We start from the raw sequence: 13463 nt of genomic DNA, 5'->3' as shown, positions 1-13463 counted from the left end.
TAATTAGTATAGGCTGTTTCATTTTGCTGAATATGGCTTGTAATCCCCTAGATACACACAAACACCTGTGATTATTTTGTGAGCCTTGTCTTTAGTTAGTCCTAAATAAATGTATTTAGATTTGGTACCTGTTCATATAGACTCAGCTGTGCCTGTTTGCTTTGTTATTTTTCCAAGTTTAATGGGCCAATATAAAAATTTATGGCAACTGTCTCTTAATGTCACTTCTACCTTTAAGTAAAATGAAAACAAAACTAAATCATGCTAGAAAATTGTGTTGCTGTGTATAGTTGATTATAATATACCCAATATGCTGATATCATGGACCAAATTTAGGCCAGCAAAATCAGTCTGAACAGGTTTAAACAGATACTTTAATGTATGTTGTGATATCATTGTCACTATATATTTACTGTATTAGAAATAAAGAACAGAGGTTTCAAAATAACCTTTTCTATTTTTCTAGAGCTTTTTTAAAAAACAAAACAAAATCTAGAAATTACTGTGCACACACTTTTTTTTAAAAGTTCTGTCTTACATTAAATCCTGATTCCAGTTTCCCCTCCCTTCACTCTTCCTAGTTCTCCTCCCCAGATCCACTCTTTCTCCCTTGCCTTTCAGAAAAATAGGCCTCCCAGGGATACCAACTAAATATAGAATAGCAACTTCCAGTAAGACTGGGGACAAACCCTTACATCAAGGCTGGACAAGGCAACCCAGTAGGACAGGGACCCAAGAGCAGGTGAAAGAGTGAGAGACCCTGCACACTCCCACTGTTAGTAGTACCGTAAAATCAGCTACAGATCCATAATATGTATGCTGAGGTCTTAGGTAGGATCCACACAGGCTCCACTGTGCACTTCGGTCCCAGCACTCAGGAGGTCGGGGCAGGCTGAGCTTGTGAGTCTGAGGCTAACCTAGTCTACGTAGTAAGATCTAAGTCTACGTAGTAAGATCTAAGTCTACGTAGTAAGATCTAAGTCTACGTAGTAAGATCTTATTTTGAATTTTTATGAAGTTGATTTTTGTATGTCTATTTGCTCCTCTTTTCAGCTTTATGATTTATTTATGTTTGCTTTGCTTCCTTATTTCCAAGAAATTATATTTAAGATTTGAACTAATATTTATTATCTGTTAATTTTTTCTCGTTTTTATTTCCTTACAGAAAGTAAGTAGAATGATTTTCATTGTTGTTCTTTTCACACTGTAAAGTACGCATTAAAAAAAAAACCTTTTATTTTCCCCACTTATGTATTATTCTGATAATTCATGTTTGCTGCCTGTAAAATTAACACAATTTTTTTTGCTTAATAAGAAAAAATAAGAAATGCAGTCATACAAGAATAATTCTAAATAACTGAGACATGCAGTGATTTAAAGTGGTCAGTAGTTTCAGGTATTTTAAAGATTGTTTTATTGTAATCTGATGGTTTTCGTTTTGTTTTTAAACATGTTTGAGTTCTTGGTATTTCTGTCATGTTATGATAAAGAATCCCTTGAGGTTGGCTGGTGAAATAATTAGGGGTGAATTGATCACATGTCCTCTATTACCCATGTGACACTGTGGGACATAAAGAGTACGATATAGACTTGACAGTCACCTATAGAATCTCAAGTCTGAATATTTCTTTAAAAATGAATATTTAAAGTTTGGAATGTGCTTTTTCTTTTTTGGTGTTTAACAGTTAATATGGTGAGGAGCTTTATTCTTTCACAACTATATTTGTACTAGAAACATTATTAGATTGTGTTATGTAATTCTTTTAAATGCTTCAGGACACCTGTTTATCCGTGGTGCTATGGAAACTATAAGAGAACTTCTCTCTGATGTCTATCACCTACCCCCTCTGTCACCTCCAGCTGTCTCAGGTAGGAATAAAGGATGCTGTATTTAAAAGTCATTTAGCTATCACTCAGAATTTATAGGAAAACAATGAGAAAGCATTCACATCCCTTTCTGTGACATAATCAAGTACTTTTCAGGCTTAGAGGATATCAAAAATAGAAGATAGTCTTCTCATATGGCTTTGGTTCTCATGTATCACCCTTCATAATGTCTGGATCTGACATCCTAAAATAAGTCAAAAAATTGTATATAGTCCCTGCACGTCTGTACTAGTTACGTTACCAGACACCATGCACATATTAGAGTAGAAAAACAGCAGTCACTTTATGAAATTCAGATAATGGCATGATGGCACTTGGATCAGTGGATCTTAACTATTTGGTGACTTATTGGTTACCATGCTTTTGATGATGTCATAATTCCTCCTTTCAAAAAATGGCATGGTTACTACCGTTTGGTTATGGGAACCTTTGCTTTCATTGCAAAAAATACTGTTAGAAGGAGGCCTTTCTTTGGCATTCAGAAATGTGAAATGAGCTGTGATGGCCCACAGCTCCTCTGGAGGGATAGGTAGGCTTCCTGTCTGTGTACTTATAAGATGCTCTTACACCATTGCTCTTCAGATTGGGCTTACATTCAGTGTATTGTTTTTACAATTCCAAATTGTTGGAAATCAACTATTAGTCCATTAGGGTTGATACAACTTTATTTTGCTGTTTCTTCTTTTAAATGAAATTCAAACAATTAAAATTGATATTTTCAAGTAATTATATGGTTTACCTTTTTGTATGATTTAGTAATGGAATATTTGTAATAGTTTTAAATGTAGTTTACTTTCCCCCCATCTGATGCTGGTTATTGAACTCAGGGCCTCATGCATGTTAGGCAAATGCTCAGAGCTATACACCAGACCTAATGTACTTAACTTTTGCTGTGGTATGGATCAGACCTAGTCTCTCCCATGGGTTAAGTAAGGGGCTAGCTCTGGGCGACACTCAGCATTCAGTTTATTTTTAAGACCATCCATTTCAAGTGTATTTCATAGTCCTATGAGCCTTTATATATATAGAGTCTACCAAAGTTCTGGATTCTTTAAGTAGCCTTTCTTACTGAGGAAAATCTTCAGATTCTGGGGGAAAGTAAATGTGTAGGCTGTGAATTGAAGAACAAGGCCAAAGAGAAATAAGAACTATCTCCTCAAGAGCTAAAGAGAAACCAAACCTATACTGGATGTGTGTGTGAGAGTGTGTGTGCGTGTGTGTGCATGCGTGCGTGTGTGTGTGTGTGTGTGTGTGAGAGTGTGTGTGTGTGTGTGTGTGTGAGAGAGAGAGAGAGAGAGAGAGAGAGAGAGAGACAGAGAGACAGAGAGAGAGACACACAGAGACAGATACAGAGATAGATACAGAGAAACAGGAAAATAGAGGGATACAGAGACAGAGACACAGACAACAAGGCCTCATTCTGGAGAACAGCTTTGTCTCAGCCTTCCAAGTACTGGGATTGCTGGGATTACAGTTGTACACTCTGATACTATGGCCTCCCTTTCAAACTTGTGTTTTGTAAATGTCCTCCAAAGGTTGCACCAAAAGTTACCCTGTACATTTTCAAGATTTTATCATGGATATAAGGTTATAATATGGTTTTAAGAATGGTGGTTATTTTTGTGTCTAAGCCCTCACAACATGATTTCAAACTTATGTATGCATTTATGTATAGGAATTATATTTTGAGAGCTATGATTTTATCAGAGTATATCTAAAGTACTAGCTCTTTCAGTTTCCTAGGAAATGTAATTTTCTCATATTTTTCAATGATTGCAGTTGTTAATAGAATCAATCTGATATTCTTTTTACTTACTGAGAATGTCTGACTAAAGACATTGTATATCTAATAATTATTCAAACATGTGAATTTGTGAAAAAAGCCTTTACACTATACTCTTTTTTTTTTTTTTTGGTTCTTTTTTTAGGAGCTGGGGACCGAACCCAGGGCCTTGCACTTCCTAGGCAAGCGCTCTACCACTGAGCTAAATCCCCAGCCCCTACACTATACTCTTAAAAGTGGTCGCAGTAGAGTTTTAGAGGTAATGTAAAGTCCATAAACCAATGAGTGGGCTGGAGGAGTCCTCTCCTAGGGAAGGAGGAAGTGCTCTAAAGTCGTCCCCAGGGGAGAAGCAGGCACACTTTACAAGTGTCTTTCTTTACACCATCTTCCTTTTGCTCTGATATTAGACTTTCTTTACTTTTGGTAGCATTAATTTCTGTTGAAGATGAAATTAATAAGGTTATTGGGAGGGGAGTGGAGGAAAGGAAGCAAGTTTGTATATAGGTCAGCAATTATAATTATACAGTAGGCCATAATTTATAGATTTTAAAAATTTTTGTTTTGTCTTTTGTGTGTGTGTGTGTATGTGATTTGTTAAGAGCTTGCTGTGGCTGTTTTATGGTTACAATTCAAGTAACACAATTTTTATGTCAGTAATGTAGCTGTGAAGCGTGATATGACACTGTTCTGTTCCACATATCAGGAACTTTGAAATTGTTTTGAAATTAAAGCAATTCTGCAGGAACCACATTCATGGGGATTACTGGAAGCTGAGCTCAATCTGCAGAGTAGATTTCTTTCACGTAGGCTTGTGCGTTACAAAATTTCAGCTACTCACCACTCTATATGGTTCTCTATAAACTAAGAATAGCTAATTATATCTCTTTTTTTGTTCTTTATTTTGGTATGAGTGGTGATCAGTGTTATATATATATACTGCCTCTTTTCTTACTGGCAATTTTGGATCTAGAAATTAAGTTTAGACTCTTGATATTCCTCTCTCGTCTCCTCTCGTCTCCTCTCGTCTCCTCTCGTCTCCTCTCGTCTCCTCTTCTTTTCTCTTCTCTTTTCTTTTTTCTCCCTCCTTCCTTTCTTTTTCTTAATGAATACTTCCTTGATTTTTACATACTCTACAGGGAATAAAAGTAATTGAATAAATCAGGGCCTGTAGTAATTTTTAAGATACTAACTTAAAATATTTAAGTAGAAAAAAATTGCTAAGCATGTAAGAATACTGTATGAAATATTTAATGCCTAAAGTACATAGTTTTTCCTTATGGCATTTAAAGTGTCACTTGGATGTCATACCACAATTCTGGCAGTTACATTTGGTTTTGACAGGGTAATTTTCATGAGTTGCTCTCTGTTTACAGAGTGAAAATGTTGGATCATGATAATCTTCAGAAATAGTGGTAGAAGTTCTATGAGTGATTCCTTTTTCACATCAGAGAAATGTAGACTCATATGTAAGTTTCAAGGGGGGGTTTATGAGACACAAACATGCATTTAGTTCTTACTGTATTATAATTCTCTATGAAGTATCCTATCTACAAACACAAAAGTCTTAAAATCAGTGGTTCTTCAAAACTATAATGACATTTAATAAGGGTTAAGTGTAAATATACAAATTCAAGTTAAAAGTAGCTATTTAGACTCAAATTTAATTCAATTGTTTAGACTCAATTCATTCTACAAATTGAATCTGTCTGGAGTTTATGTTCTAAAAGGCAGTGACATCTGTTTTTCTGAAAGTGGTTAATGAGGTTTTAGTTTAACGCGTTAAGCTGAACACTCCTAGTGATGGATTCAGTGATTTTTTCTCCACAGTGTATTCTGGACAGGAAGTGATTGACAGGGTCACCCAAATGACAGCAAAATGCTCGTGATAGGAGGAGTGAGCAAGGATTTGCAGCACAGGGGTGCTTTCTTAATGCAGGTGATTAAAATTTGTAATCCAAATAATTTGTGTTTCTTTTTTTCATTGTTAGGATCTTTTCTTCTAAAATTAATGATGTGGATAAAAAAAGAGAATTAACTTATTTCTTTGAAACCCAGACATATTTGGAACAAGCTTAAGTTATAGAAAGGGCAATTCTATTTTGTCATAAAAAAGACCCTCCTTAAAGGTTCCTAAGCTTTAGAGTAGGCAGACAGATATTTCAAGTGTTTGGTAACTTACAAACCACTATGTCTTCAAGACTAAAAGGATTAGTTACTCACTTAAATAGTAAATGTATTCTTTACGTCTCTGCCAAGTTTAAGGGTTTTGTTATAATCATGCTACCCACTATTTGGAAGAATAATACTGTGTTCTTGCTGTGCTCATGACTAAAAATGATAAGTGCAATTTATGGAGATATGTAAATTATTTCCTCACAGTAAGATTTAAAATGAGTGCATTTGGGATTATGGTACTAAAATTCCTTTATTGTACAAAAGAAATTCTTTGTTGGCCTTGGAGACATGCCGCCCTTGCAGAGGCCCCATGATCAGCTTCCAGCGGTCATATGGCCTCACAACTGCCTGACTTCTGACTCAGGGAATCTACTTCCCTCTCTCGACCTCCTTGGCACCAGGTTTTCATGTGGCACACTTACATATATACAACCAAACATTCATGTACAAAAAGATGACAAATATTTTTAAAAATCCATATTATTTTGTCTGTTTTAAAAATAAAGAATACAGAAGAGACCAAAATTAGTCAAGAGGCTGAAGCAATGCACCCCATCAGCTGTTGTGGATAGTCTTGGGTCTCATGTGGTAGCTTGTTACAGTTCATAGCATTGATACTTAACAGATACTGTGTGTCAGGTACTGGAGTGAGTGCCTCATTAAGCTCCTATAATCTTCACATTAACAAATTTCAAGATCGTTTCATTATATAGATTTATTCCTTTCACTTCTTGTTTAATTACTTGCAAGCCAAATTGCCATTAAAGGTGTTCCATTTTTTTTGGCTAAAGAAAAGTTCCTAGAGATACGACTCCATGTAAAGCATGTGCTTGCTGTACAGGAGGCCCTTGTGTCTCAAGGACACAGACTTTGCTGTGATCTTTTTTATAGTTGTATATAAATGTAAGTTAATTGTTTTTCCCAGCTGATGTTGTGATATTATAACGTGACTTATGAAAACCACGTGGGATAAAGATTAGTTGTATTTATGTGTTTATTGACTTAATAATAATAATAATAATAATAATAATAATAATAAATTTATTATTTGAGACAGGGTCCCACTCTCTAGCCCTGGCTGTCAGGGAACTGTGTATAAGTTGCCCTACAGTTTCCAGCTTTCCTGCTTTAGTCTCTCAGGTCTATGTTTACAGGCTTTTGCCATCACATCCCGCAAAATTTGAGGTTTAAAAGCGGGAAGGAAACTTCAGATGTGAAGCCATTTTAGAAACGTGGGCGGCGGCACACGGCTTGCAGTGGTGAAGGTGTGTCGCTCTGTGCCTCACTGCCTTTCTCTGTTCCTTCTCAGGAACACTCAGTTTAGGTGTGTTCCTTTCAGGCTAAGCCTTTCTTGGGCGCAGTCTTGCCTTCAAGGGTCTATTTCTTGTTGTCCCAGTGGTGACCAAGATTTCTTCAGTGATGCTAATATTTTTAAAGAGTTACAAATGCCTTGTCATCATTATTAATATTTTTTGTGGCTCTATTTGTTGCTCTCTTTGTGCATCTGAACTGACTGAGAGCCTTGAGCAGTAATCAAGAAACATCCTCCATGTTGTCCTAGCTTGACATTTTCTCTGTTGAACAGCTTCAGTCATTAACTTTGAATTCAGCTTCACTTTGCTTCTTGGAACATTAGCAGACTACAGGCAAATTCTTTGACAGAATAAAACCCAAATGCATCTAGCCCTGTTCCAAATAGTGTCCTGTCCCCCTCTTAAACTTTATGAGCCAGGCCTGTAGAGGTCAGTATTTTTTGTTTGCACTTGTCTTTAAACTCCCACTAGAATAGTCCTTTTAAGCTCTGATGATGGAATTCTAGAACTTTTATCTCTTTTTATTATTTTTACATTCCAAACAATCCCCTTCCCGGTCTCCCTTCCCAGAGTTCTTCACCCCCTCTTCTTTGCCTCTTAGAGGGTGCTCCCCATTCCCTCTTCACCCATCTCCTCACTTCATCTCCCCTGACCCCTTCCCACTGAGACCAGACAAGACAGTCGTCTGTTACATATGTGGTGGGGTCAGGGGCCAGACCACGTGTATGCTCTTTGGCTGGTGGCATAGTTTCAGGGAACTTCGAATACTTTTGTTCTTCCTGTGAGCTTTCTTGTCACAGTTGACTTGATTTGCCAAGGAAGGTAAGACGGAGCAGCTTTTCCTTTTCACTGAGCCTTTTCTGTTTTATAGAAAGAATTTCGGAGGCCATGACCAGTCCAAGACCCCCAAACCACCTGTATTTCAATAGAAAAAAAAAAGATGCAGCATGATAAAGCTTTCCTCATAGGCTTAGTTTTACTTCTTTGGAAAACAAGTTTTTGTTTTTTTCTTTTAAACATTTTAACAAAAGTTTCCCAGTAATTTGTTTCTATAGATAAGAGTCAGTGAACTAAATTTACAACCAAATTTCCCAAAACCAATAGGAAGTTTTAAAATATAGAGCATGATCAGCTTCCATAGCAATGAAAAATAGAATAAAAAACCAATAATATGCGTAAAATAATGAAAACCAAGCTGCCTTTAGGATTCTGCTAGTTCACAACACTAGAGAACATACTGTGACTGATGGAACCTTTGAAACATGAGGTAACTTTGTTCCATCTCCCTTCTACTCCACCCTGATGTGTAGCTAAAGAAGAGAAAAGGAGAACATGAATTGCACTACTTTTGGAGCTCCATTAAAATTAACCTCCATCCCAAGAGCATAGTTAGCACTTTGTCTGAACTTGCAGCTCCCTGGGAGAACTATTCTCAGAGAACACTTGGCTAGGTGGTTGACTTCGAGCTGTGCTTGGAGAAAGAAAAAGTTCTTTCTCCAGAGCATCACAGAGACAATAGCAAACCCTTGGCAAGATCACAGCTGTTGAAGTTTATAACTTCATCTGGTACAAACCAGAGCCTGGGTAGGAATTTTAAAGGAACTCCTGGAGAACTGGCCAACCAGAGAAACATTAGAAAATTCTGACGTGTTCCTTGATATGTAAAAGTATGCTTAATACATAAGGCTGTGATACTTGCCTAGGAGAGATCTAAAAATGTCACCTCTGGCTTATCTTAAGGCTCTTTGTCATTATGAAGTGAAAGCAAGAGCTTTTTTAATAAGTCCTTCAAAGCTGGAGTTGGCACTTCCTAAAGAACCTTTCGCAAAGGAAAGGGATGGGCCATACATAGCTGTGGCAGTTGAACTCATCTGAACACTGTATTATAGTGACATCAGTATGACCTTGCTTACAAACTAAAATCAAGAATTTAAAAAGAAAAGCAGAAAAGTTGGTGGCCATATGCAGGTAGTCCAAATAGTTCTTGAAAGTGCTAAGTTAGTACCATTTGGAAAACAAAAACAAAAACAAAAAACAGGTACATTGGGTGGACATTGCTCCCAGAATTCCAATATAAGTGTGTTAATATATGCTTCATAAAATGTCTAGTTTAAGCAGAGTATTTAAACTTCAGAGAAATAGAATTTATCAAATGCGGAAAGAATGTACCCTTTAGAGAAGAAGAAATGAAAGCAGTTTATTTAATATTACTGCTAGAGCAGTAGATATGACAGTAATCAAAGAACTACTTGCATATGATAGATACAGGGATGAGTCCTGTGTGGGTTGGGTGAGCCATTTTGCCACATTTTCCTTCCATGTATTTTGTGTCATGTAAATTAAGGTGGCTTTGTGGTATCCAATTAATTTTGATTGTCATACCATTTCGCTTTGGTTGGATTGGAGTTTTCTGGACCATGCGGGCATCAGAGATCTGTTAACTTTCTGGACTCTCAGTTACGGCCTTCTTGTCAGAGGAAATAGCATATACACAGGACAAAATGAAATAGCTAAACAAAAGCTGCCAACAGAAAGCTGTTCTTTGTCTGTTCGGATTTGTCTTAATTGATGCAGCCTTGACTGGCTTGGATCTCACTGGACAGAATAGACTGGACTGGAACTCATGGCCATATCCCTATGTCTGTCTCCAGAGTTCTGGGGTTGTAGGCATTAACCATGCCCAGTTACAAACATATAGCTATTTTTAAGATTTGTAAAGTTAGCTGTTATAAATGTGAAACCTCAAAGAATTTAGTGGAAAAAGTCTGAAGGACTAAAAAGGAAGAAAATGATGTTCCATCAAAGACAGACTACAACAGTGGTGTAGATTTAAAAAGAGACACATAGGTGTTCTGGAGTTTAAAAGCATAGCAAATGAGTTACCGGAGGGACTCCAGCATACCTGAGCCTGCAGGGTAAGTAGTCAACCTGGGGATAGGTCCACAGAGACTGGTGTAAGAAGACCACCCCACACCCAAACAAAAGACAGGGAAAAGAGACACAAGAGACACCATCACAAGATTGATGGCTAAGTTACAGTACTTAGGTTAGACGACATTTCATCATTGAATGGAAATGACTATTGGCTAGAAGTTTTGTGTCTAGCCAAACTCTTAAGAAAAAAATAGAAGACCTTTGCCAATAATCAAAACCTAGAAGAGTTTGTCACTAAAAGACCTCTTTAAGAAACTTTAAAGGAAGTCCCAATAGCTCAATAAAAGATCAGAAGATGCCACATGAAATTAAAGAATAATTGTAAAAATGACAATAGTTATATGAAAGACAGGTATGTATAAAAATACACACAATATAATTTTGCTTCTAATATTCTCCAAACTACAGCAAACTTAAGCAAAAATTATAAAATTATATTTATAATTTAATAAATTAATTTTATCCCCAAAAGGATAATTTAGAAAAAGTACTAATTATAATCTTTAAGGAGACTACAAAGAAAATAACTCAAAAAATATAGTAAAAGAAACGACACAGGTATGTGAAAATACACTAGAAAGTATTTAACACAGTAATGAAGAATTTAGGATTGATGATACTAAATAGCTCTGTCATATTCTCATAAGTAATTCTGCAGGGCATTTGGGTTTATACACCTGGCACAGTTTTTCTGCAATTTTTAAACATTTTTACTGTTTGTAGGCTACAGAATATGTATACATGAGTCCAGCTTCCTGTGCATGCTGGGAGAAGATACTGTAGGTGACAGGTCACTCGGACCTCAAAGTCAGGGCTTTAGGCTCCTCACCCAGCACGAGCTTCCTGGAGGCAGGCGCTTCAGTTCTGTTGGAGCAGTAATCTCAGTAGTGGACAAGGGGAGCACATTTGTCTCGCTTTGTCTCCTTTCCTGTCAAGGCTTCAGGTGGGTTATGGTGATAGTAAAGGGTGAACTTGTTATGTTAAATAGTGTGCCCAGATAGTTGAAGAGAAATGCCACCTATGGAACGTTTGGTTCATTGACCAGTAGTTTATGAGATATTTGTCAGTAGATTTTTTTTTAAACAAAATGACATAAAATGCATAGTGGCTGCACAATTTCGTATCCCACAAGTGCTGTGAAAGAGTGAACACCTTAGCTGTTACTCAGAGTATTACCTTAATGCTACAAATTAGTATTTGTTTTCTGTTTTCTAAGGAACATTATTATTTTCAATGGTCTTCCTACAATAGTTGCTAATATTTTGCTGTTTCCTGTATTCTTCCTCCAGTAGACTATTGGAGCTAATATTGTTCCTAATTTGAACAATAAATAAAAAATCTAGATATAATGGTATAAAAGTGAAACATATTCTCACCAACATTTTAATTTAAGGTAAAAGTGAACTATTTTGATTGTGACCCAAGACCTTTTTTTTTCTACTGTAATTCCAAAAAGATCTACAGTCATCTGTGCTTATAAGAAGTCTAGTTTTATGTTTGTTTTTTGAATCTGTCCAAGAAAGGTAAGAATTTATAAAGTAAGGTTCTCAAAGGTTTAGGAGTGAACACTACTATTCAGCTTGAACACTCATGTGAACATTTGAGATCCAAAGTGAGGTGCTAACTGAAGAAGGGTCTGAAATCCCTGTGCTGTGCCAGTGTGGTGTTCAAGACAGGAAGTGTGGGTGTGCGGTTATGCACTATGCTGGGTAGATGAAGTTTGATCAGTTGCTCTTCACCTGTGTCTTTCTTTGCATTTCTTTGCCTGTGCGTTTCTTTTGTTTATTTGTCTAGTCCAGTGCATCAGTTCATGTGTTTTACATATTTGTTATAAGGTTCCAGGGATTGAAACCTGCTTTTAGTAATCCTTAGTATCACGGAGGAATTAGAGAACCTAACAGTGCATGGGGAGAAGTATTAGAAGTCCAAGCAGGGGACTTTGTAGCCGCTGATAATTACTGGCCCAGGAGTGCAGCCTTTGCCCAGCTCTCAAGCTTGCTTTGATGTTGGGGAAACAGTTGTGTGTGGGGATCCTATGCACTAACGTGCAAGAAAAGCATTGGCTCACCTCTAAGAGTCATAAATTGGCCTGTTGAGTTGAAAATAATGTTCTTTGCCAACAGGAAAATTGTTGGATGGAGTTTTTATAGAGCTGCTTTTTTTCTTTTCCTATTTTAAAAAGAAAGTGGTTTTTTTTTTTTGTTTGTTTGATTGTATGTTTTATCGGGCATAGCCTCCAAACCCATATGATTGTATTCAAAAAGCATAAGCCATGATTTTCTATTTGAATTCTATTTTGCTCTCTGGAGAAGTGTTTATAACAGTAATAAAAATTTAGCATCAGACATGTCAGGCTGGCGAGCTGGCGCAGCAGGTGAGGGTGCTTGCTGCCAAGCCAGACACGCTTATATTTGATCCCAGGACTCCATGGTTTAGAAGGAGACCAGACTCCTGTGTGTCGTCCGCCAACTTCTATGCATACACTTGGTGTTCCAGCTTAGTGTTGTGCTCTGATAAAACACAGACTTAGGGGAGGAAAGGGTTTATTTGGCTAATACTTGTAGGACACAATCCCTCAGTGAGGGAAGTCAGGGTGGGAACTCAATCTAGAACTTGAAACAGGAACCCTGGAGTAACAGCTCTCTGCTCTCTGGCTCATAGGTAGCTTGGTTGCTTAACTGTTCAGGACCACCTGTCTAGGATTGGTACAGCCACAGTGAGCTGGGCTTCCTATAGCAGTTAAAATTAAGACAATCCACTAGAGACACTAGTATATTAGTTAAAATTAAGACAGTTTACTAATGACATGCCCTTAGGCCAGTCTGAGTCAATCCATTAACTAAGACTTTCTTAGATGACTCAGATGTATCAAATGGACAATACATAACTGAGACATGGGCGCACGTGCGTGCACACACACACACCCACACCCACACCCACACCCACACCCACACACACACACACACACACACACACACACTATAAATAAAGTAAGTGTCGTAGAAAACTAATGAAAATTACAAGAGTCATATTGAAATTAATAATGATTATAGTTTGAGTAGTAACTCTGAGCTAGTTATGTGTATGCTTGTGTGTGTATGCTTGTGTCTGTATACTTTGTGTGTCTGTGTATCTGTATCTGTCCACCAGAGTACTGTTGTTTAGATTTCATAGATGGGAACATTGAATTAAGAGATCTGGTGGTTGCCTCAGGTCATTTCAAGGAGGTGAAGCTTGGATTTGAACTGTGGTCTGTTTATCACTGAAGTCCAACCTTTTAAATACTTCTTTACAATTTTACACATTAATATCCGGTGCTTTAGTATTCCTGGCTTGCTTTCAAAAACCTTCTTTCTTCCTGTCAATTCCAG

General features: G+C 37.1%; 1 protein-coding gene across 11 annotated transcripts in view; it reads left to right on the top strand.

Annotated features, from left to right (window-relative positions):
• Positions 1-13463, top strand: part of Rfx3 (regulatory factor X3) — a 259528-nt gene that overhangs the window by 25847 nt on the left and 220218 nt on the right. The window contains exon 2 of one of the 11 annotated variants that reach the window (XM_017589448.3): positions 1777-1869. The exons of 9 other annotated variants lie outside the window; for them this stretch is intronic. In XM_017589448.3, the coding sequence (XP_017444937.1) occupies positions 1800-1869 (70 nt within the window). In that variant the 5' untranslated portion in view covers positions 1777-1799. Of the gene's footprint in view, positions 1-1776; positions 1870-13463 lie in introns of those variants that run through there. One more of the 11 variants, XM_017589450.3, reaches the window with a different exon arrangement.

The sequence above is a fragment of the Rattus norvegicus genome, chromosome 1, assembly GCF_036323735.1.
Source record: "Rattus norvegicus strain BN/NHsdMcwi chromosome 1, GRCr8, whole genome shotgun sequence".
Taxonomy (NCBI): Eukaryota; Metazoa; Chordata; class Mammalia; order Rodentia; family Muridae; genus Rattus; species Rattus norvegicus.
The sequence above is the reverse complement of the archived record's forward strand: the minus strand, read 5'-3'. Positions and strand labels throughout refer to the sequence as shown.